Genomic DNA, 25,847 nt, shown 5'->3' on the forward strand with positions numbered 1-25,847 from the left:
CTCTCCCGTCTCTCTCTCTCTCTCTCTCCATCTCTCCCCATCTCTCTCTCCATCTCCCTCTCTCTCTCTACCATCTCCCTCTCTTTCCCTTTCCCCCCTCTCTCTTGCCATCTCTCTCTCTCTGTCTCTCCATCTCCCCCTCTCTCTCCCCATCTCTCCCCCTCTCTCTCCCTGTCTCTCCCCCGCTCTCTCCCTCTCCCTGTATCTCCCCCTCCCTCTCCCTCTCTCTCGTCCCATCTCTACTCCTCTCCCCCTCACTTCCTCTCTCTCTCCCCATCTCTCCCTCTCTCTCCCCAGTCTCTGTCCCCTCTCTCTCTCCCCATCTCCCCCATACTCTCTCCCATCTCTCTCTCTCCATCTCTCCCCATCTCTCCATCTCCTTCTCTCTCTCTCACCATCTCCCTCTCTTTCCCTCTCTCCCCTTCTTTCTCGCCATCTCTCCCCCTCTGTCTCTCCATCTCCCCCTCTCTCTCCTCATCTCCCCCTCTCTCTCCCTGTCTTTCCCCCTCTCTCTCCCCGTCTCTCCCCCTCTCTCTCTCCATCTCTCCCCCGCTCTCTCCCCCGCTCTCTCCCTCTCCCTGTATCTCCCCCTCCCTCTCCCTCTCTCTCATCCCATCTCTACTCCTCTCCCCCTCACTCCTTCTCTCTCTCCCCATCTCTCCCTCTCTCTCCCCAGTCTCTGTCCCCTCTCTCTCTCCCCATCTCCCCCATATTCTCTCCCATCTCTCTCTCTCCATCTCTCCCCATCTCTCCATCTCCTTCTCTCTCTCACCATCTCCCTCTCTTTCCCTCTCTCCCCTTCTTTCTCGCCATCTCTCCCCCTCTGTCTCATGAACCAGAATGAATACAGCCATTGTGAATAGCTTCTGCAGGGTCCTAATGCCCGTCCCGTGAGCTGTAACAAATAAATAGAGTATGAACACAACATATTTCCCTTTTTAAAACCACAGTCTATGGACAGACAAAGTCCTTGAGACAGCCAGATCATGTTCCGATACGTTGAAACCGGCATGGAGCTTGCGGTGTTTGCTCTAGGTTTTGGTTGGGAAACAGAACGGTGCCTCTGTTCTTCTCGCTCGGTTTGGCTGGGGGTTTGAGAATGTCCAGTAGTCAACAAAGATTCTGCCCGATCATGAGCTCAGCAGGTGTTTTCCTGTTAGCAAGTGCTTTATCGAACGGTATATGCAGAGAATGGTTTGAAGCGCTTAGTCGAATGTTTGGCCTGCTGCGAGGTTGGCTTTCAAACCCTCTTTGATGACGTGGTTAAAATGCTCAACACCTCCGTTGCTGTACGAGGATTGTACCGAGCAGTAAGGCGATGCTCGATAGCATGACGAGTGAGGAAATCTGCGAACTGGTCGGACACAAACCGTGGTCCATTGTCAGTGATTATGAGCTCTGGGATGTCCCACTTCGTGAACATACGTGCAGAATAATGACGATCGTTGATGAGGTCACTGAACTTGTTGAAGCAATTTCTGGCCATTTAGAATGCAGGTCATGTACTACAACAAGGAAACACTGGTGCTGTGAAGCTGCTTCAACTAAACCAAAGAAATCCAACTGAAGTTGTTGCCATGTTCTTTGTGACCATGGAAATAGCTTCATTGGCACTGGTCGGATGTTTGTGGTCTTTTCGCTCAGACTGCATGCTTCGGAGTGTGAGATAAACTCCTCGATGCGAATGTCAATCCAGGCCACCATACTGAATCGCAACATCTCTGCTTCATGCGGAAAATGCCAGGGTGTCCATCGAGTGCCAATGAGAGAACGCGCTGTTGAAGCGATTTGGGAATTACTGCTCTATCATCACGAGCTAGGCAGCCATCATTCCAAATGGAAATTCATTGCGAAGTCTGTGGAAGGTTTTCAGCTTTTCCGGAATTTGCTGAGGCCACTCAGTCTGAAGGAAGTGGCACATGTGCTGGAGCGTAGCACCACTCTGTGATTCGGTTTTGAGTTCATCACAGGAGACAAGGTTTCTGATGGACTGAGTGAAGATCGACGTGACATATGTGTCATCATCTGTGAACAAGTCAACACCAGAGTCCGAATCAGTTGTCAAATGGATGAGCATGTCAGCTACGTGGTTGTGACTGCCAGTGATGTACTGGACATCAAAGTTATACTGATGAAGGCAATCTGACTATCGGGTGATTCTTAATGGTCTGTGACCAGATCCAGTTGAAGTCAGTAGCGTAGTTAGCGCTTGTTGATCCATATGGAGGGTAAATTTCCTGCCATATAGGTAGCTGTACCAGTGTTCATATGCATAGGTGCTTCACATTCCTCTGTAGAGTATTACATTCTGCAGACAAGAGCGTGCAAGAGGCAAAGGCGATTGAGCATTCCAGGCCGTCAATCCATTGCGAGAGCACAGCACCCATAGTGAAGTCTGATGCATCCGAGGTGACGTACATAGTGGCAAGGATAGTATTGTGTATCTGTAAAGCATGCACTCCCATGTTCCGCACCAGGGAGCTCATCCCCTGAAGTCTCAAGGGATCCCAGCATCCCTTAGGAGCACTGTATATAAGCTGGCCCCGAAGGCCTGTTCCTCACTCTGGAGTGTCTTATTAAAGACTGAGGTCACTGTTACTTTAACCTCCCTGTGTGCAGCCTCATCTGTGTTAGGAACACAATAACTGGCGACGAGAATACGAATCCAACGCAAAGATGCAGCAAACTGTGGTCATCCTGGAGAAGTTCTCAGAGGGTGAGGACTGGGAAGCCTATGTCGAACGGCTAGACCAGTAGCTAACGAGCTGGATGGAGAAGGAAGTGCTGCAAAAAGGAGAGCGGTCCTCCTCACAGTCTGCAGGGCACCAACCTACAGCCTTCATGAAGAATCTACTGGCTCCGGTGAAACCCATAGATAAGTCGTATGAGGAACTGTGTACACTGGTTCGGGAGCATCTTAAACCGAGGGAGAGCGTGCTGATGGAAAGGTATCGGTTCTACACGTGCCAGCGATCTGAAGGTCAGGAAGTGGCGAGCTACATCGCCGAGCTAAGGCGACTTGCAGGACAATGTGAGTTTGATGGCTACCTGGAGCAAATGCTCAGAGACTTTTCTGTACTGGGCATTGGTCACGAGACCATCCTACGAAAACTTTCGACTGTAGAGACACCGACCCTCAGTAAGGCCATTGCGATAGCACAGGCGTTTATGTCTACCAGTGATAACACCAAACAAATCTCTCGGCACACAAGTACTAGCAATGTTCATAAATTAACTGGAACTGTGTTTGCGAGCAGAAATGTACAGGGCAGAACCCATGAGTGTGCAACTGCCAGCAGGCCTCAGGTGACCCAGATTACTCAGAGTCCCCAACAAAGGATGAATGCAAGGCAGTTCACACCTTGTTGGCATTGTGGAGGCTTTCATTCAGCCTATTCATGCCACTTCAAAGGGTATGTTTGCAAGAGCTGTGGAACAATGGGGCACCTCCTTGCAAACGAGCTCCTTGCATTCATCCTTGCAAACGAGCTGCAAGCTCTGCAAAACCTGCTAACCACCACGTGGCAGAGGAAGATCGGTCCATGGTGGATCAAAGTAATTTCGAGCCTCAGAGAGAGGAGGCAGATGCTGAAGTACATGGGGTGCACACATTTTCGCCGAAATGTCCACCTATAATGCTAAACGTAAAATTGAATGGCTTACCCATAGCCATGGAACTGGACACAGGCGCTAGCCAATCCATCATGAGTAAAAATATGTTTGAGAGACTGTGGTGCAACAAGGTACTCAGACCAGCCCTGAGCCCCATCCACACAAAACTGAGAACGCACACCAAAGAGCTTATCACTGTCCTGGGCAGCGCCATGGTCAAGGTCACCTATGAGGGCACGGTGCATGAACTGCCACTCTGGATTGTCCCGGGTGATCTACGGCCCCACACTGCTTGGAAGGAGCTGGCTGGGCAAAATCCGCTGGAACTGGGATGACATCCGAGCACTATCACATGTCGATGAGGCCTCATGTACCCAGGTTCTTAACAAATTTCCTTCCCTTTTTGAGCCAGGCATTGGAAACTTTTCCGGAGCGAAGGTGTAGATCCACTTGGTCCCAGAGGCACGACCCATTCACTACAAGGCGTGAGCAGTACCTCACATGATGAGGGAGAGAGTGGAAATCGAGCTGGACAGGCTGCAACGCGAGGACATCATCTCCCCAGTGGAATTCAGCAAGTGGGCCAGCCCGATTGTTCCAGTACTCAAAAGTGATGGCACGGTCAGGATTTGCGGTGATTATAAAGTAACTATTAATCGTTTTTCGCTGCAGGACCAATACCCGCTACCTAAGTCAGACAATCTATTGGCGACCCTGGCAGGAGGTAAGACGTTCACCAAGCTCGACCTGACTTCGGCCTACATGACGCAGGAGCTGGAGGAGTCTTTGAAGGGCCTCACCTGCATCAACACGCACAAGGGACTGTTCATCTACAACAGATGCCCATTTGGAATTCGGTCGGCTGCAGCGATCTTCCAGAGATACATGAAGAGCCTACTCAAGTCGGTACCACACACGGTGGTCTTTCAGGATGATATATTGGTCATGGGCCGGGACACTGGCGAGCACCTACAAAACCTGGAGGAGGTCCTCCAGCGACTGGATCGCGTAGGGCTGCAGCTGAAGAGGTCGAAATGCGTCTTCATGGCAACATAAGTGGAGTTTTTGGGGAGAAAGATTGCGGCGGACGGCATTTAGCCCATAGACGCCAAGACAGAGGCTATCAGGAATGCGCCCAGGCCACAGAACGTCATGGAGCTGTGGTCGTTCCTGGGACTCCTCTACTATTTTGGTAACTTCCTACCGGGGTTAAGCACCCTTTTAGAGCCCCTACATGTGTTATTACGCAAAGGTGAGAACTAGATATGGGGAAAAAAACAAGTAATTGCTTTTGAGAAAGCCAGAAACATTTTATGCTCCCACAAGCTGCTTGTATTGTATAACTCGTGTAAAAGACTTGTGCTAGCATGTGACACGTCATCGTATGGAGTCGGGTGTGTATTACAACAAGCTAATGTTGCGGGGAAGTTGCAACCTGTCGCTTATGCTTACAGGAGCTTGTCTAAGGCCGAGAGGGCCTACAGCATGATTGAGAAAGAGGCATTAGCGTGTGTGTTCGGGGTAAAGAAAATGCATCAGTACCTGTTTGGCCTCAAATTTGAGCAGGAAACCGATCACAAGCCCCTCACATCCCTGCTCGCTGAAAACAAGGGGATAAATACTAATGCCTCAGCCCGCATACAAAGGTGAGCACTCACGCTATCAGCGTATAACTATACCATCCGCCACAGGCCAGGCACAGAGAACTGTGCAGATGCTCTCAGTCGGCTACTATTGCCCACCATGGGGGTGGAAATGGCGCAGCCTGCAAACTTGTTGATGGTGGCGCAGCCCGCAGACTTGTTGATGGTCATGGAAGCGTTTGAAAATAATAAATCACCTGTCACGGCCCGCCAGATTAGGACTTGGACCAGCCAAGATCCTCTGCTGTCCCTAGTAAAAATTTTTGTGCTGCATGGGAGCTGGGCCAGCATCCCCGTTGACATGCAAGAGCCAATCAAGCCGATCCAGCGGCGAAAGGACGAGCTGTCCATTCAGGCAGACTGCCTATTGTGGGGTAATCGCGTAGTGCGACCAAAAAGGGGCAGGGAGATGTTCATCTCGGATCTCCACAGCACACACCCAGGTATAGTAATGATGGAAAGCGATAGCCAGATCCCACGTGTGGTGGCCCGGTATCGACTCTGACTTAGAGTCCTGTGTACGGCAATGCAGCGTATGTGCTCAATTGAGCAACGCGCCCAGAGAGGCGCCACTAAGTTTGTGGTCCTGGCCCTCCAGACCATGGCCAAGGATCCATGTCGACTATGCGGGCCCGTTTCTCGGTAAAATGTTCCTGGTGGTGATGGATGCTTTTTCAAAATGGATTGAATGTGAAATAATGTCGGGAAGCACCGCCACCGCCACCATTGAAAGCCTGAGAGCCATGTTTGCCACCCACGGCCTGCCTGACATACTGGTCAGTGACAACAGGCCATGTTTCATCAGTGCCGAATTTAAAGAATTCATGACCCGCAATGGGATCAAACATGTCACCTCGGCCTCATTTAAAACAGCCTCCAATGGGCAGGCAGAGCGGGCAGTACAAACCATCAAACAGAGCCTTAAACGAGTCACAGAAGGCTCACTCCAAACCCGCCTGTCCCGAGTACTGCTCAGCTACCGCACGAGACCCCACTCACTCACTGGGGTGCCCCCGGCTGAGCTACTCATGAAAAGGACACTTAAAATCAGACTCTCGCTGGTTCACCCCAACCTGCATGATCAGGTAGAGAGCAGGCAGCAGCAACAAAGGTTGCACCACTGTGTCACGGGAAATTGATCTGAATGACCCTGTGTATGTGCTAAACTATGGACATGGTCCCAAGTGGATCGCGGGCACGGTGATAGCTAAAGAAGGGAATAGGATGTTTGTAGTCAAACTAGACAATGGACAAATTTGCAGAAAGCACCTGGACCAAATGAGGCTGCGGTTCACAGACTACCCTGAACAACCCACAGCAGACACCACCTTTTTCGAGCCCACAACACACACCCAAAGGATCAACGACACCATGTCAGACCAGGAAATCGAATCCATCACGCCCAACAGCCCAGCAAGGCCAGGCTCACCCAGCAGCCCTGCAGGGCCAACAACACACCAGCCCAGCGAGGGCACAGCCAACATACCAGAACAGACATTTGTACTGAGGCGGTCCACCAGGGAAAGCCAGCATCCCTTGGGAGCATTGTATATAAGCCGGCCCCTAAGGCCTGTTCCTCACTCTGGAGTGTCTTATTAAAGCCTGAGGTCACTGTTACTTTAACCTCCCTGTGTGCAGCCTCATCTGTGTTAGGAACACAATAGATACGAGGGGATGTGATTTTCTCCTTAAGTGTGATGAATTCCTGAGCCTGGGAATCTGTCCATTCCCAAGGGACGTCCTTGCATAGCAACTTGCGAAGTGGTTCAGCAATGTGCGCGTAGTGTGGGATGAACTTCAGATAGAAGTTGCAAGTGCTGAGGAATGGTGAAAATTCATTGACATTGGTAGCCTTCTGCATTCGCTGGATCACGTCAATGTTATCAACCTTGTGTTGTGACTCTGTCGCCCAGAAAGTTTATTTCTCCAGCAGAGAATGTACACATATCGGCATTAAGTCTAATATTATGTGTAGCAAGTCTAGCCATAACTGCGTGAAGTCGCTGGTCATGTTTTTCTATTGTCCGTCCATGGACGACGATATCATCAAGCAGATTGAGGGCTCCCTCTATGCCTGCTGGCATAGTAGTGACAATCTTATGAAATGCACTTGGTGCAGAAGATAATCCGTAGGGCATGCGTCAATACTGATACAGACCATCATACGTCGTGAATGTCGTGAGCGGTTTGCTGCCCTCCATTAGGGGTATTTGCAAGTAACTGTGGCACATGTCGAGTTTTGTAAAAACTATTGAGCCGTGGAATTCTGAAGACAGTTCGTCGATGGTAGGAAGAGGGTACTTGTCGGGGATGATGGCCTTGTTCACCTCTTTCAGGTCGGTTCATAGGCGGATCTCCCCATTTTTACGCCAAGCATTGATAAGTTCGAGATCCAGGGTGAGGAGTTGATGCTCTCAATGATTCCCTGAGATTCGAGTTGCGTTAATTCTGCGGATACTTAGTCGCGAACCACGAATGGGAGATGGTGAAGTCGCTGTGTAACCGGTTTGACGGAAGGGTCAATGCGGGGACAATGGCAGAATTTTGTTGTCATTCCAAACCCTGTGAAGATTGAGGGATACTGCTTGTCAAATTCCACCGTGTATACAGGTATGCTGGTTGGGTCGTAAACTTTGAACCCAAGCTTGTCAAAAAGGTCAACACCATGAGGCTTCGTCCCTTCGTGACATAAAAGGAAAAGTTCTCCAATGTTATGTCCTTGTAGTATATCAGGAGAGATATGACCCCAAGTACCTCAATTTTGGAGTCAGAGTACGCATGTAGAATGGAAGTTGCAAAGTTGTGGGCTGCAGTTGACAGTGCGTGAAGTGGGTTTTGTACACAGCCTCGCTCAAAATGGAGACTTTGGCTCCAAGGTCAATGAAGAGGCAGATGGGTGTGCCGTCAATGTTTGCCTCACGGTCCTTGAATTTGCCTGAACCGATGTGAGAAATATCACTAACTGTGTAAATCATACTGGGTTCATCACTATTGGGGTTGTCCACATGTCGAATATGCTGCAATGAGCACCAGACACTGGCAGAATGTTTCATCTTACCACATGCAGAGCGTTTCTTCCCACGTGCAGGACAGTTAGGACGCTTTGCTGAGTGTGATTTGTCCCCACAGTTAAAGCAGTAGAAGTTAAGACCGTGATCCGTAGTGGGTGGTTTATTACTAGCCCTGGGTCTCTGCTGTGATTTCCGCTTTGGACGAACGCTTTGCACATGGGCTGTGACTGAAGTCTGCTGCACAGGGGGAGCAGGGGATCTGATCGCTGTTGAATTGAAAAGTGCTGATTTGATTTGGATGGCCAAATTAGTTGCTTTATCCAATGTTAATTTGTCATCCTCCATTAGCAAGCGTTCCCGAATGCGGGGGATGGTTGTTTTCTCAATCATTTGATCCCTGATCATTTCCTCTGTGAGTGATCCAAAGTTACACGTGGTGGCCAGTTCAGTTAATGAAATGTTGTCCTGTTTGATTCGTTCACCATTCCCTTGCCCCTTTTTATGAAATTGGTATCTCTCCATCACGATACTTTTCTTTGGCACAAAATATTTCTCTGGAACGCTTACCATTTTGTCGTAGACTCCGTGTCTTCGATTTAGCCAAAGATGCGTTGGCCTTCAGCGCCAAGGCAGTGAATAAGTATTGCACGGCAGTGAGTTGGTGTTACATTGTCGCCGTCTAACCTACTCACCGTGATGTATGTAGAAAAACATTTTATCCATCTCAGCCACAGAATTGGAGGGTCCCTGGGTGTGGAGAGGAAAGGCGGGGGGTAAGGAGATTAATTTGAGTAATTCTCATACCAAATGATGTTGTGTACGCGCAAATAACTGACAAACTGAGCCAGGAAAAAAGTAACGTAACTGTGCTTTTATACAACCCAAAATGGTGTCCCAAACCGGCATGAATCAGAATGAGTATAGCAACTGTGAATAGCTTCTGCAGGGTCCTAATGACCGCCCCGTGAACTGTAACAAATAAATAGAGTATGACAATAACATCCTTCTCTCCCCTCTCTCTCCCCCGCTCTCTCCCCCTCTCTCTCCCCCCTCTCTCCCCCTCTCTCTCTCCTTCTCTCTCCCCATCTCTCTCCCTCTCTCTCCCCCCTCTCTTCCCATATCTTCCCATCTCTCCCCCTCTCTCCCTGTCTCTTCCCCCCTCTCTCTCCCTTTCTCTCCCCATCTCTACCCTTCTCTCTCTCCATCTCTCCCCCTCTCTTTTCCTGTACCTTCCCCTCTCTCCCCCTCTCCCCCTCGCTCTCCCCGTCTCTACCCCTGTCTCTCCCCATCTCTCCCCTCTCTCTCCTTGTATCTCACCCTCTCTCTCCCCTCTCTCTCTCCTCCCTCTCTCCCCGTCTCTACCCCTCCCTCTCCCCGTCTCTTCCCCTCTTTCTCCCCGTCTCTTCCCCTCTCTCTCCCTGTCTCTCCACCTCCCTCTCCCTGTATCTCCCCCTCTGTCTCGCCCTCTCTCTCCCCTCTCTCTTCTCTCCATCTCTCTCCCCCTCTCTCTCCCCGTCTCTCCACCTCCCTCTCCCTGTATCTCCCCCTCTGTCTCCCCCTCTCCTCTCCCCATCTCTCCCCCCCCTCCCCCTCTCTCTCCGTCTCTCCCCCTCTCTCCTCTCCCCGTCTCTCCCATTCTCTCTCCCTGTATCTGCCCTCTCTCTCCCCCTCTCCCCACTCTCTCCCCATCTCTCCCCTTTCAATCCAAGCTTCTCCAGGGCCTTGATCCACATAGCTGAACAAAGCGTGAGTCCATGCTGCACCGTGGGCTACACCGCATGCATGGCCAGACCTCGGTGCAAGCGCGCACGTGCAGAAGGGCATGGGGTGCACATGTGCATGCGCAGAAAGACATGAAAATGTTCGTGCAGATAAACATTTTGTTGAGTAATTCACTTTGGAGAGATGTCGTTCCTTTGAACTTCTACATCTGCAAATAATGGGCGTAAAGCACATGACATCTTATCTTGCATAATGAGAATAAGAAATTAACATTTTCTTTTTAATTTGAAAGAGCCCTTGGTAAGGATACATTTTATGCTGATGCCTTAAAGCATTAGGGGCAGAGTTTCCACTGGGGCGCAATTGGTGAAAAGGGCGGAAATGCCACCCAAAATTGCGCCCATTTTGATAAAGTTTTTTTTCCTCGTGTTTCCACTCAAACATATTTACATATTGGAGAACGCAACATCTGCTTTGAACCAGCACAATCAGGCAGCATTTTAAAATGTAATTTAAAAAAAATTGCTTTAAAAACTATTCCTTGAGATATTTAGAGTGATAACATGATACAATTTGATTAACACAGCTGAAAATAGATTTATCACAAGAAAAAACATTTTTTATTACAATGTCAATCCGCCACTTGTGAGTAACCCGATTTTAAATTACTGAAAATGACTTAAAAAAATATACAGAACCATTTGCTAGTTATATTTGCTAGGTACTGCAGTCAGTTCCTTCATAAATTAAAAATATATTCAAAAGCTTTTAAAATGTTCCTATTACTGTCTTTGTGCCCAAAAGAACCAGTTTAATCTTTTAAGTTTCCCGAAGGCACGCAAATGAGCAGAAACTCCCAACGGTGATTAATTCATCCTGGAGGCATGGCCAGTTTTATGGGTGGGGCCTGCTTCTAGCGCAATGTTGTTTAAACTGGTGCAAAAAAAATCACAAAAACTTGTAATTTGGGCTTAAAATAACGTAATCTTTTGAGTTAGTTATGTGTGTCAGACAAATTGCGAAATAAAACAACTCAACTGAATGGAAATTCCAGGCCTTTATGTGCTAAAAGTTATTGCTGTGCTTTGTCTGAAATGTTCAGAATTTATTTTCTAAAATGAGTAAGTTATAAAAATGTTATACAATTGTTAAACAGAGTTATGAGATGTGGTGAGAATAAATAGCCTCAAAACATCATACATTTATGATACAATCTAAGTTACTGGATACATTATTACAAAATAAGCAATATTGTTTGCCAAGAGAACAAACATTATTGTCCCTTAAAAGCCCAGGCTCTCAGGATGAGTTTCGATCAAAAGCAGTATTGTGCCAGTTCTTACACTGTGATTGTTGGCTCAAGCTTACATTGTCTTTTCTGCCGAGTATGATAGTGATTACTCCAGTGTGTGCATGTTGACCTGGATTGTAAACCTCAATCTCTTTAAACCAAGAATTGGACATTGTGCTTTAATCAAATTGAGGATTTATGTTCAAGCATAAAGTATGTGAAAACAGTTACTGTAGCCAGTAATAATTCATGGTCACAACAACAAGATAGAGTTTATTTCATGTGAAGGATCTGTGACTGACAGATCTTTGACAATTACACGATTTACATAAAGCCATTTAGCAACAAAACTACTGTTAATGAGCTTGTTAACTGGTTCGAGTGTTTTAACAACTACCCCAGTGTGTCAATCAATACATTGGCATATTTATCATTAGATTAATATTTTTTCAACACAACTACTATTTGCCAATAAATTGTGAAACCTATTCAATAAATTTGTTGATGAGGGATTTGTCCAACAAAAATGTCTGCTTGTGTGGACAAGCTGGTGAATCATCAAAATTACGTGCCCAGCCAATTGTCAGCACTCCCCCATGCGTGACATTAGTGACCAGATGTTGAGAAATTCCAGAATTTTAGTTCATCATCTGAGGTTTGTTGACAAATGCTGACAAGTCAATGGATTATATGTAAACAGTCTGGATTATTCTGGACAGATAAACTATTATCAACTCTCTGTAAATAACTCATGAGTTTATACTAACTACAGAACACATGCTTATTTAACCTGACTGCTCACAGAAGGGAAGAGCTTTTATCGGCATGACTTGATGTCATCCTTAAATCTGTTGGTAGCTCTGGTGCACATGTTTTTCTATTTATTGCTAATGGGCTCCAGTTGAGTGTTAAAAGGGCTAAACTAACTTCAGACTGGTGGCCAGCCCAGGGAAATTCCTGTCTCCCGCAGTTCAAAGGTTTTGTAAAATATAAGCTCATGCATTATGATGATGAAAGCAATTGCAGTAATAATGCTAGTCTAACATCAGACCGAATTATTAACATTAAAGGCACAATTTGTGCTCAACATGTGATCCGCTTTCCCTCCTGCGCAAGTAAATTCATCTGTGGCATGATTATCTTTGAAATTTGTGTTTATTGAAAAGTGTGATCACAATAGAAAATGAGCAGTCAACAGAGACCCTCATCAATTATGCATCCAATTTCAGGATCTGACCACCGTTAATATATTTAATATTATTTTCTATTATAGATCTTGAATACAGCACAACGATAGACTCTGCACGGCGTGTCTCCAGAGGGCTCTTTAATGAAACACATGAGAGAAATATCCAAGAAAATATCACCTTACCCTTCGATAGCTGCGCTGAACACATCTTCTACATGTTGGCAAGTAAATCATACTTTGCTTTTACAGACCTGGCAAAAGCTTTTCCAATAACTCAGTGGGTAACTAACCCTGAGTATGATACTGAACTCAGATTCAGGTTCAATATCTCGTCTTGTACTGAGTTAATAGATTTCAAGTGAGGGAGCGTTGAGGCCATTATCACTGGCCTTCGTGTTTCCAGGCTAGCAAGGACAAAACTCTGCCAGGCATCATGTTCCTCATCACGGTCCAGTGATCCTCTGTGTGCATGTGTGAATACTGGGTGAGGACAGATTTCGGTTTGGCTGTGACATCACATAGGCCGCCAACACTCGCACATGAAGAGTGGTCACTTGGGCTAGTAATTGGAGGGCTATCAACAGCCATGAAACCATACCACCCATACTTGTGGTTATAGAGTAGTTTATAGAATTAATCACTTTTTGAGTGCAGCAAATGTTATCTAAGCAAAATAGCAGCCATTCTACCTCAACAATGTCCCATATACAGCAATGTAATGTAAGACAGTTATATTTATTCAATAGTGTTGTTTGAGGGAAGAAAATTTGCGACAGCAATTCACTGCTCTTCTTTGAATAGTCCCATGAGAGCTTTAACATCCACCTGAACCTATAGAACGTGCAGAACAGAACCTCAGTTTAACAATTCATCTGAAGGACAGCATCTCCAACAATAATGCACTCCTTCACTGCTGCACTGGAGTATCAGCCTAGATTAAGTTCAAACACAAAACCTTCTGATCAGAAGATGAAACATCCACCAACTGGCCCAAGCTGACAAGCTGTATGTTACTCCAGTGAGTGACTTTATAGACCAGGAATGGTTTGATCCCCAGTTGATTACGAGTTAGTGCTCAGTCAAAGTGGTAGCAAAAAGCACTACAATTGGACTTAATGGCTTGAGCTTGGGGAGATGAAAATTAGCCGGGATTCCTGTAACTTTCTAGCAAGCCCTCCTGCAGGTAGGAATAGGATTGGACTTGACAAAAATGCCCCTATATTAGTGAATAGCTTTACAGTGCTCAAACTGCCTTCCAGGGAGAGTTGGTAACCTGCCCTCTATCCTGCCGCCGTTAAACCCAGAAGTGGACATGTTGAGGTTGGGTTAGAGATTGACATTTTTTTGCATCTCACCCGGCCAAAACCCATCCGTTTTGGGGGTTAAAATTATACCCAATGTTTCAGGTCATCTACCTTTCATCAGAACTGTCTTTGGACAGTAAATGTCCATTGTGTGACTATACTTTATAACTGCTCCTGTTTGTTATTGCTTTTTGTACACAACTGTTCTTTTTAACAACTTCTTGTTTGTGACTGGTACTTGTGTATCACTACTCTGTGACTCCTCTATAAGTGACTGCTTCTTGCGGTGACTGCCCATTCACAAATGTGACCATTGTTTGTCTCTGGCTAATTTTCAGGATGCTCCAGATTTTCTAAATCCTGTGGAGATTCTGGTGGAGTTTGCTCTATCAAATCCAGAGGAGGGACCAGTTCTAGATGCTGACCTACCAAATGAAAAGAAAGCTTTGGTAATTTAAAATTCTACAATTTTTATAATCTATTTGATATATTTCTGTAAAGTCACAAGTATTTGTTATTCAAAATATATTTTATTGAAACAATGTGGGCCTGATATTCCGCCTGCAGTGCCTGGGAACAATCATTTCATAGAAACTGCAAAAGTAAAGGGGTAGTTACAGCCACCTCCTTTATGCTGCCCCAGGATTTCCAACGCCTTCCCAGTGTTGGATTGCAAATGAGGTGGGAGGAATCAGTCCTACCACCTCAATTTTGTCTCAGAACGCGCATGGGGCACCCACATCCGATGGGCCTTGCTGGGCCTTGCATCATGACTCATTTAGACTGGAGGGGCTGAGAGGCGCAGGTGAAAAGGTAAAGAGAACCCGAAAGTAACTTTTTAGGGAACCAGCATAGCTTTGGCATTGGGGCCTTCTTGCTAATGTTCTCATGAGGCCAGCAGTCAGAACTAATACCACAGCCCTGATCCTACCCCAGCTATGTCAGTGGCACAGGCCTGCGCGGGGGTCGGGGCGGGAGTGGGGGGGAAGGGGAGGAGAAGGTGGGCAGGGGTGGATGGCGAAACACACTAAATTCAGGTGCATTGCAGCCTGGACATTCAGACCGCACTTCCGATGCACTCTACTTGTCCTGCACCCAGGAAACCAGGGAAAAATACTGGGGCATTGGTTCTTGTATAATGTTATTTTGTATTTGAAAGTAAGTGACTAAATTTGACAGTTAAATAATGTCCGAGTTCAAAGGAGAGTGTTACTGTGGGCCCAAGTTTTCCCAGGAGTTGCTCCGTTTTGTTTTGAGCAACTAGATTTTTTTTGGAGTAAATTAAAAATCGCAATTCTCCCCATTTAATTTGCTCCAGTGTAAGTGAATTAGTTAGGTTTTTTTTTTGTTCAGTGTTTTTTTTCAAAAGGGGGCATTACCAGCCACTTATACCTGTTTTGGCTATTTAAGCAAGTTTAGCCAGCTAAACGTTACTCCAAATTAACTTAGGTCAGCATATGTGGCCACTTCTGTCTGCTCAGAAAAACCTTGCGGTGAATTAAGGGCTCCTGAACACCTCCGCCACACTCCGGTGATTAATTGAATCCACAGCAATGAACACAGAGCCAGGGAGCCTGTACCAGAAATATGATTTTGGAAACCGGGGCGCCACACATGCAAAGCGGCAGTTGCGCACTGATCACTGAGAGCCAGGAAATGTGGGAAACCGATGCCGAAGCCAAACCACGGATTTTCTGGACCAAACAATCCTGGATCAGAGAGGCCAACCTGTACTGACATTGGAATATTAATGGTATTAATATTTCCAGCGCAGGCATGATGGGCCAAATGGCCTTCTTCTGTGCTATATGATTCTATGATCTTACCTGGTATGAAATTACATAGTAGTATTACAGTACTTAACAATGGTTCCATATCACTATCCATCACTGTAAAGGATGCTGATCCCTGCTAGTTCAATGGAACTTCTCATTGATCGAGTCTATTCCTGATGTCAACAGATTGTCTTTTCAGCAACTGTCAGCCTCAAAACAGAAAGCTAAATTTTCCACCTGTAAACTCCCTTACCTATGGGAGCATATATCAGGAAATTGCATGGACTCAAAACAAAAATTTCCATGCATCATTTCTGAACAAAGAACTTGCGTTTGTATAGCAAACTTCACAACCTCAGGATGTCCGAAAGTTCTTCAAAACCAACTACATAGAAACATTGAAAATAGGTACAAGAGCAGGCCATTCGGCCCTTCGAGCCTGCACCACATTCAATAAGATCATGGCTGATCATTCACCTGAGTAGCCCTTTCCAGCTTTCCCTCCCTACCCCTTGATCCCTTTGGCCATAAGAGCCATAACCAACTCCCTCTTGAATATATCCAGTGAACTGGCATCAACAACTCTCTGCGGCAGGGAATTCCACAGGTGAACAACTCTCTGAGTGAAGAAGTTTCTCCTCATCTCAGTCCTAAATGGCTTACCCCTTATCCTTAGACTGTGTCCCCTGGTTCTGGACTTCCCCAACATCGGGAACATTCTTCCTGCATCTAACCTGTCCAGTCCTGTCAGAATTTTATAAGTTTCAATGAGATCCCCTCTCTTCCTACTAAACTCCAGTGAATACAGGCCCAGTCGATCCAGTCTCTCCTCATATGTCAGTCCTACCATCCCAGGAATCAGTCTGGTGAACCTTCGCTGCACTCCCTCAATAGCAAGAACGTCCTTCCTCAGATTAGGAGACCAAAACTGAACACAATATTCCAGGTGAGGCCTCACCAAGGCCCTGTACAACTGCAGTAAGACCTCCCTGCTCCTATACTCAAATCCTCTAGCTATGAAAGCCAACATACCATTTGCCTTCTTCACTGCCTGCTGTACCTGCATGCCAACTTTCAATGACTGATGAACCATGACACCCAGGTCTCGTTGCACCTCCCCTTTTCCTAATCTGCTGCCATTCAGATAATATCCTGCCTTCGTGTTTTTGCCACCAAAGTGGATAACCTCACATTTATCCACATTATACTGCATCTGCCATGCATTTGTCCACTCACCTAACCTGTCCAACTCACCCTGCAGCCTCTTAGCGTCCTCCTCACAGATCACACCACCACCCAGCTTAGTATCATCTGCAAACTTGGAGATATTACACTCAATTCCTTAATCTAAATCATTAATATATATTGTAAATAGCTGGGGTTCCAACACTGAGCCCTGCGGCACCCCACTAGTCACTGCCTGCCATTCTGAAAAGGACCCATTTATCCCGACTCTCTGCTTTCTGTCTGCCAACCAGTTCTCTATCCATGTCAGTACATTACCCCCAATACCATGTGCTTTAATTTTGCACACCAATCTCTTGTGTGAGACTTTGTCAAAAGCCTTTTGAAAGTCCAAATATATCACATAGAAACATAGAAAATAGGTGCAGGAGTAGGCCATTCAGCCCTTCGAGCCTGCACCACCATTCAATAAGATCATGGTTGATCATTCCCTCAGTACCCCTTTCCTGCTTTCTCTCCATACCCCTTGATCCCTTTAGCCACAAGGATCATATCTAACTCCCTCTTGAATATATCCAATGAACTGGCATCAACAACTCTCTGCGGGAGGGAATTCCACAGGTTAACAACTCTCTGAGTGAAGAAGTTTCTCCTCATCTCAGTCCTAAATGGCTTACCCCTAATTCTTAGACTGTGTCCTCTGGTTCTGTACTTCCCCAACATCGGGAACATTCTTCCTGCATCTAACCTGTCCAGTCCCATCAGAATTTTATATATTTTTATGATATTCCCTCTCATCCTTCTAAACTCCAGTGAATACAGGCCCAGTCGATCCAGTCTCTCCTCATATGTCAGTCCTGCCATCCCGGGAATCAGTCTGGTGAACCTTTGCTGCATTTCCTCAATAGCAAGAATGTCCTTCCTCAGATTGGAGAACAAAACTGAACACGATATTCCAGGTGAGGCCTCACCAAGGCCCTGTACAACGGCAGTAAGACCTCCCTGCTCCTATACTCAAATCCCCTAGCTATGAAGGCCAACATATCATTTGCCTTATTCACTGCCTGCTGTACCTGCATGCCAACTTTCAATGACTGATATACCATGACACCCAGTTCTCAATACACCTCCCCTTTTCCTAATCTGCTGCCATTCAGATAATATTCTGCCTTCATGTTTTTGCCCCCAAAGTGGATAACCTCACATTTATCCACATTATACTGCATCTGCCATGCATTTGCCCACTCACCTAACCTGGCCAAGTCACCCTGCAGCCTCTTAGCATCCTCCTCACAGCTCACACTGCCACCCAGCTTAGTGTCATCTGCAAACTTGGAGATATTACACTCAATTCCTTCATCTAAATCATTAATGTATATTGTAAAGAGCTGGGGTCCAGCACTGAGCCCTGCGGCACCCCACTAGTCACTGCCTGCCATTCTGAAAAGGACCCGTTTTTCCAGACTCTCTGCTTCCTGTCTGCCAACCAGTTCTCTATCCACGTCAGTACATTACCCCCAATACCATGTGCTTTGATTTTGCACACCAATCTTGTGTGTGGGACCTTGTCAAAAGCCTTTTGAAAGTCCAAATACACCACATCCACTGGTTCTCCCTTATCCACTCTACTAGTTACATCCTCAAAATATTCTAGAAGATTTGTCAAGCATGATTTCCCTTTCATTAATCCATGCTGACTTGGACTGATCCTGTCACTGCTTTCCAAATGTGCTGCTATTTCATCTTTAATAATTGATTCCAACATTTTCCCCACTACTGATGTCAGGCTAACCGGTCTATAATTACCTGTTTTCTCTCTCCTTCCTTTTTTAAAAAGTGGTGTTACATTAGCTATCCTGCAGTCCATAGGAACTGATCCAGATTCGACAGACTGTTGGGAAATGATCACCAATGCATCCACTATTTCTAGGGCCACTTCCTTAAATACTCTGGGATGCACACTATCGGCCTTCAATCCGATCAATTTCCCTAACACAATTTCCTGACTAATAAGGATTTCCTTCAATTCCTCCTTCTCACTAGATCCTTGGTCCCCTAGTATTTCCGGAAGGTTATTTGTGTCTTCCTTCGTGAAAACAGAACCAAAGTATTTGTTCAACTGGTCTGACATTTCTTTGTTCCCCATTATAAATTCACTTGAATCTGACTGCAAGGGACCTACATTTGTATTCACTAATCTTTTTCTCTTCACATAATTATAGAAGCTTTTTCAGTCAGTTTTTATATTCCCGGCAAGCTTCCTCTGATACTCTATTTCCCCCCTCTTAATTAAACTCTTTGTCCTCCTCTGCTGAATTCTAAATTTCTCCCAGTCCTCAGGTTTGCCTCTTTTTCTGGCCAATTTATATGCCTCTTCCTTGGATTTAACACTATCCTTAATTTCCCTTGTTAGCAACGGTTGAGCCACCATCCCCGTTTTATTTTTATGCCAGACAGGGATGTACAATTGTTGATGTTCATCCATGTGATCTTTAAATATCTGCCATTGCCTATCCACCGTCAACCCTTTAAGTATCATTCGCCAGTCTATTCTAGCCAATTCACGTCTCATACCATCAAAGTTACCTTTCCTTAAGTTCAGGACCCTAGTCTCTGAATTAACTGTGTCACTCTCCATCTTAATAAAGAATTCTACCATATTATGGTCACTCTTCCCCAAGGGCCCTCGCACAATATGATTGCTAATTAGTCCTCTCTCATTACACATCACTGTTGTTTCGTAGGCAAATGTGACAGTGAATTTGTGTACAGTAAAGTCCCATGCTTTAGTGATGTTGGTTGAGAAATAAATGCTGTCCAGGATACAGGGCAAACATCCTTGCTGCTCTTCAAATAATGCCACGGGATCTTTTACATGCACCTGAACAGACAGGCAGGCCTTGGGTTAACATTTATTCTGAAAGACAGCGCCTCTGAAAATATAGCACTTCCTCAGTACTGCACTGAAATGTCAGCTGAGAATATGCTGAAGTCATGGAGTGTGCCTTGAACCCACAACCTTATTTCAGTGGAACTGTACACTGACAGAGCCTATTGTACATGCCCATTTTCTGTCCATTCAATTTACTGCATGTAAAATCATTAATTGGAAGCATGTGATTTTTTGATATAAATCCATCGGAAAAGGCATTTCACTGAAGCTGGAGGAGGAGATTAGAGGAAATATTTCTCTGATTAGTTAGAGAGTATTGAAAAGGACTTTTGTGGAATAACTAAAATCTAAGTATTCATATTGAAATGACTCCTCTCCTGTTCATAAGAACATAAGGATGATACCAGAAATGCGAGGGTATACATATCAGGAAAGGATGAACAGGCTGGGTCTCTTTTCTCCTGAAAAAAGAAGGTTGAGAGGTGACCTAATAGAGGTCTTTAAAATGATGAAAGTTTTTGATAGAGTGGATACAGAGAGAATGTTTCCACTATTGGGAAAGAGCATAACTCGAGACCATCAATCTACGATAGTCACCAAGAAATTCTTTACCCAAAGCGTGGTAAGAATGTGAAACTCGCTACAACAGGGAGTGGTTGAAGTGAATAGTATCGATATATTTAAGGGGAGGCTAGATAAGCATATGAGGGAGAAGGGAATAGAGGGTTATGCTGATAGAGTTAGATGAGGAAAGATAGGAGGAGGCTCGAGTGGACATAAACATCGACATGGGCTGAATGGCCTTTTTCTGTGCCATATATCCTATATAATCCAATATAATAAGAAATAGGAGCAGGAATATTCAGCCCTTCGAGCCTGCTCCGCCATTCAATAAGCTCATGGCTGATCCTCTACCTCAACTCCACTTTTCCGTCCTATTCCCATATCCCTTGATTCTCTTAGTGCCCAAAAATCTATCAATCTCTGTCTTGAATTTACTTAATGACTAAGCATCTACAGCCCTCTGGGGTAGAGAATTCCAAAGAGTTATAACCCCTTAAGTGAAAAAAATCTCTTCGTATCTTCGTCCTAAATGTCCAATCCTTTATTCTGTGACCCCTGCCAGGGGAAACATCCTCTCTGCATCTACCCTGTTAAGTGCCTTAAGAATTTTATATGTTTCAATGAGTTCACCTTTCATTCTTCTAAACTCGATGGAATTAAAGGAAATGATTATTAGTAAGAAAATAGTGCTGGAGAAACTAATGGGACTGAAGGCCGATAAATCCCCAGGGCCTGATGATCTGCATCCCAGAGTACTAAAACAGGTAGCCATGGAAATAGTAGATTTCTATAGATTATGGAACAGTTCCTGCAGCTTGGCAGGTGGCAAATGTAAACCCACTATTTAAAAAAGGAGGGAGAGAGAAAATGGGGAATGACAGACCGGTTAGCCTAACATCAAAAGTAAGGAAAATGCTGGAATCTATTATAAAGGATGTGATAATGGCAGACTTAGATAATATCAACGGGATTAGACAAAGCCAACATGGATTTATGAAAGGGAAATCATGTTTGACAAACCTACTGGAGTTTTTTGAGGCTGTAACTGATAGGAAAGATAAGGGAGAATCAGTGGATGTAGTGCATTTGGATTTTCAGAAGGCCTTTGATAAAGTCTTGATAAGAGGTTCGTGTGCAAAGTTAAAGCACATAGGATTGGGGGTAATGTATTGGCATGGATTGAAAATTGGTTAACTGACAGGAAACAGAGTAGGAATAAACGGGTCTTTTTCAGGGTGGTGGGCAGTGACTAATGGGGATCAGTGACACAGGGATCAGTGTTTGGGCCCCAGCTATTCACAATATATATAAATGATTTGGATGAGGGAACCAAATGTAATATTTCCAAGTTTGTTGACGACACAAAACTAGGTGGGATTGTGAGTTGTGAGGAGGATGCAAAGACGCTGCAAAGCAATTTAGATAGGTTGAGTGAGTGGGCAAATACATGGCAGATGCAATATAACGTGGATAAATGTGAAATTATCCACTTTGGTAGGAAAAACATAAGGACAAAGTATTTTTTAATTGGTGATGGCTTGGAAAGTGTCGATGTACAGAGAGACCTGGGTGTCCTTGTACACCAGTCATTGAAAGCAAACATGCAGGTGCAGCAAGCAGTTAGGAAGGCAAATGGTATGTTGGCCTTCATTGCAAGAGGATTTGAGTACAGGAGCAAGGATGTCTTACTACAGTTATACAGGGCCTTGGTGAGACCACACCTGGAGTATTGTGTGCCGTTTTGATCTCCTTACCTAAGAAAGGATATACTTGAAATAGAGGGAGTGCAGCAAAGGTTCATCAGACTGATTCCTGGGATGGCAGGACTGTTGTATGAGAGATTGGATCGACTAGGCCTGTATTCACTAGACTTTAGAAGAATGAGAGGGCAACTTATTGAAACATGTAAAATTTTGTCTGGGTTGGATAGACTGGATGCGGGGAGGATGTTTCCCCTGGCTGGGAAGTCTAGAACAAGGGGTCATAGCCTCAGGATACGGGGTAGGAAATTTAGGACCGAGATGAGGAGAAACTTTTTCACTCAGAGGGTGGTGAACCTATGGAATTCTCTACCACAGAAGGCTGTGGAGGCCAAGTCACTGAATAAATTAAGAGGGAGATAGATAGATTTCTAGAAACAAAAGGCATCAAGGGATATGGGGGAAAAGCAGGAATATGGTGTTGAGTTAATCAGCCATGATCATATTGAATGGCAGTACAGACTCGAAGGGCCGAATGGCCTACTACTGCTCCTATTTTCGATGTTTCTATGTTTCTACGAACATAGGCCTAGTCTACTCAATCTCTTCTCATAGGACAATCTCCTCATCCTAGGACTTAGTCTGGTGACTCTTCATTGCAAGTGTATCCTTCCTTAGCGAAGGAGACCAAAACTGTGCACAGTACTCCAGATGTGGTCTCACCAGGGCCCGATATAATTGCAATAAGACTTCTTTACTCTTATACTCCAATGCTTTTGTAATAAAAGCTGACATACCATTTGCTTTCCTAATTGCTTGCTGTACCTGCAGGTTAACTTTCAGTGATTCATGTACAAGGACACCTAGGTCCCTCTGAACACTAACATTTCCCAGTCTCTCGCCTTTTAAAAAATATTCTGCTTTTCTATTTGTCCTACAAAAGTGGATAACCACACTTCTCCATCTTATTTTAATCCGTCACTTTCTTGCCCAATCACTTAACCTGTCTATATCCCTTTACAGCCTCTTTGCATCTTTCCCACCTAGCTTTCTATCGTCAGCAAACTTGGATACATTACACTTGGTCCCCTCCTCTAAGTCATTGATGTAGATTGTCAATAGCTGAGGCCCAAGTACTGATCCTTGCGATACCTACAAGTTACAACCTATCAACACAAAAATTACGCTTTATCCCTACTCTCTGTTTTCTGTCCGTTAACCAATCCTCAATCCATGCTAATCCATGAACTCATCCTCCACAACTAGTACTGCAAATTTAGTTTGCCCAGTCTATATGTAGATTAAAGTCACCCATGATTACCTCTAATTTTCTGATTTATACTCCGTCCCACACTACAACGACTGTTAGGGTGCCAAAAAAACACTCCCACCAATGTTTTCCGTCCTTGTTGTTTCTTAGCTGCACCCAAGCTGATTCGACATCTTGATTTTTCGAGATACGATCCTTTCTCTCTACTGTGTTTACCCCATCCTTTACTATCAGGGTTATCCACTGGACCACATCCCCCCTCCACCCCCATCCCCACCACCACCTTTTCCATTTTGGACAAAATGTTCCATAGTCATACAAAAGCAAAATACTGAGGATGCTGGAAACCTGAAATAAAAACAGAAAATACTGGAAATACTCAGCAGGTCAGGCAGCATCATGGAGAGAAAATGTCTGACAAAAAGTCATCGAGCTGAAACATTCTGTTCCTCTCTCCACAGATGCTGCCCAACCTGCTGAGTATTTCCAGCATTTTCTGTTTTTATTCCACAGTAATATTCTTTTAAAACATTTAATTTTGTCAATGTTGTATAACTCCAAATAAATTACAGTGAAATGTTAACACCTAATATGCACAAACACAAATGCTGGGCAGTATTTTCCTGTCATTTCATTTTAGTAATTGAACAAGGCTATTTACTTGCTTGTGAAACAGACTGTGCAGTTTGTAAATAGAGCTTTCCCCGACATTACAACAATGACTGAACTTCAAATGTATTTTGATTGTGAAGTACTGTGGGAAATCCTGAGGTCAAGAAAGGCACTATATAAATGCAAATCTTTCTATGTTTAAAGCTGGTCCCATGTCAGTTAACATTATGTAATTGCACATGGCTGTTGCTGCCATCTAGTGGTTAATTTGTACTGTGCTATGTGCAGCCAAAACATATACGGCTAAATCAAACACTCCTAAAATGTCAAAAGAGTACCTTTTGATACTTAACAGAAGACTTTTATTGTGCAGCCTAGAGACCATACGTACCATCGCCAGTGGTACACCGGGTTACTGTAAGGTTGGGATATGGAAACTCGCGCCTTTGAAAGTTCCACCCCGTCCTACGCTATTGGCAGAAATTAGATCTTTACAAAGCCTGCAGAATCGCCAACATAAGCTGATTTGAAATGTGACGGAATCCACTATTTGTCACAATGAGCTTATTACGAAAGTGCACACCTTTATATTTACAGAGTACTGCTTCGCTGTACTGACATGTATACATGGATGAACTGAAAACCCTGCAGCTGTTGTTCAGATGTAACCTCTCCAACCAACTTCTCACACGTCAGAACAAGAGTATTTTGCTCACTAAGCAAGTTTCCAATTAGTGTGACTTACTCCTTTAATATATTTTATTATAAATGTGCTCCACCAGGTATCTTTCACAAAGGATTGTGGAGAAGATGACGAGTGCATCAATGACTTGACACTTACTGCCCAGACAGACTTGAAGGGTGACAGGTAATAAGGCTTACAATATAAAATACTTGCACAAATGTCTATTGGCATTCATGTTCATTTTAATTACTCTTGATCTCCTCTGTGTCTTTTGATGAGGTAATGAAAATCATGTTTCTTTTATTTCTTAGAAGCCATCATTTATTTATGTTTCTCACAAGTCCAAATCAATAGCTGCTTCTATTTGCCTTTGATTGCTTCACCCTTAGTCCTTCTTCACATATTGACATCCTTAGTCTCGATATCTGCTGACCTCAAAAGCAACTTCTGCATCTCCTCCATCGAGAAAGCTGCCATCAAGCTCAGTTATCTCTTTGGTGCCAAACTTTTTTTTTTCACTCAACAACTCTTAATGCTCTATAAAGCTCAATCTATCTAACACATGAATATTTTTTCCTATATATGGAGAAGCTCTTCTTACTGTTATGGACAGGATACAAGCTAAGGTTTGTCATTTGATAGACAATTTCTCTCTCATCTCTAGCCTTCAAACTCCCCATCGCTGTCAAAATGTTCCTTTGTCTCTCAATTTTACCAATACTTCTATGGCTATTACTGCTCTGAACTTTTTTTATTGTTGCTCCTAAGCTCCAAATATGCTGTCCTACCTAATCTTCATCTTTGAAAATCACTGTGTTGAAATCAAGACTCATTGCTTAATCTTTTACTGTTGCAATTATTTCCCAAGGCTGCAAAATTATGGAGCTCCTTGTCTCCCTTGGTCTTTCCATCCTCCTACAATCTTCACGCTTATAAATCTCAAGCTTAGCAAGATCTAATCACTGCTCTTGATTTACCTCGGCTTCACTCCTATTCTTCTGCAGTCACTATTGGAGGCAAAACAGTCAGTGCGAGAATAAACAGGTTTTCTCACATTATGCTTACAATGACATTTTTTCTCGCATAGCTGAACTGAAAACAATAAACCCACTGTTCTTTTCAAGTGTGATATTATCCTGCACTATGAGCCTTTCCCCTTTGCTTCAGTCTCTCAATGAAAAGCAATATTTTTTCACCATCTTAAAATGACAAATACTGATCTTAAATTCATGCTTACAGCATGCATCCTTATATCGTCCAACCTGATCAGAAAAAATTCAGTCTGGCAATTAAATTAATAAACCAACAGGAAAACGCCTACAACTCAAGAATAGCTGTGACCTTCTCTAAAAATATCTACTTCACTGGAGTTGAGGTAAGGGAACACCAGT

The 25,847-nt window shown here is 44.6% G+C and overlaps 1 protein-coding gene across 1 annotated transcript in view; it reads left to right on the forward strand.

Annotated features, from left to right (window-relative positions):
* Positions 1-25,847, forward strand: part of itga1 (integrin, alpha 1) — a 356,017-nt gene that overhangs the window by 243,596 nt on the left and 86,574 nt on the right. The window contains exons 18-21 of the mRNA XM_070862517.1: positions 12,553-12,689; positions 14,111-14,221; positions 24,554-24,639; positions 25,696-25,831. Coding sequence (XP_070718618.1) covers positions 12,553-12,689; positions 14,111-14,221; positions 24,554-24,639; positions 25,696-25,831 — 470 coding nt within the window. The remainder of the gene's footprint in view (positions 1-12,552; positions 12,690-14,110; positions 14,222-24,553; positions 24,640-25,695; positions 25,832-25,847) is intronic.

Source organism: Pristiophorus japonicus, chromosome 2 (assembly GCF_044704955.1).
Source record: "Pristiophorus japonicus isolate sPriJap1 chromosome 2, sPriJap1.hap1, whole genome shotgun sequence".
NCBI lineage: Eukaryota > Metazoa > Chordata > Chondrichthyes > Pristiophoridae > Pristiophorus > Pristiophorus japonicus.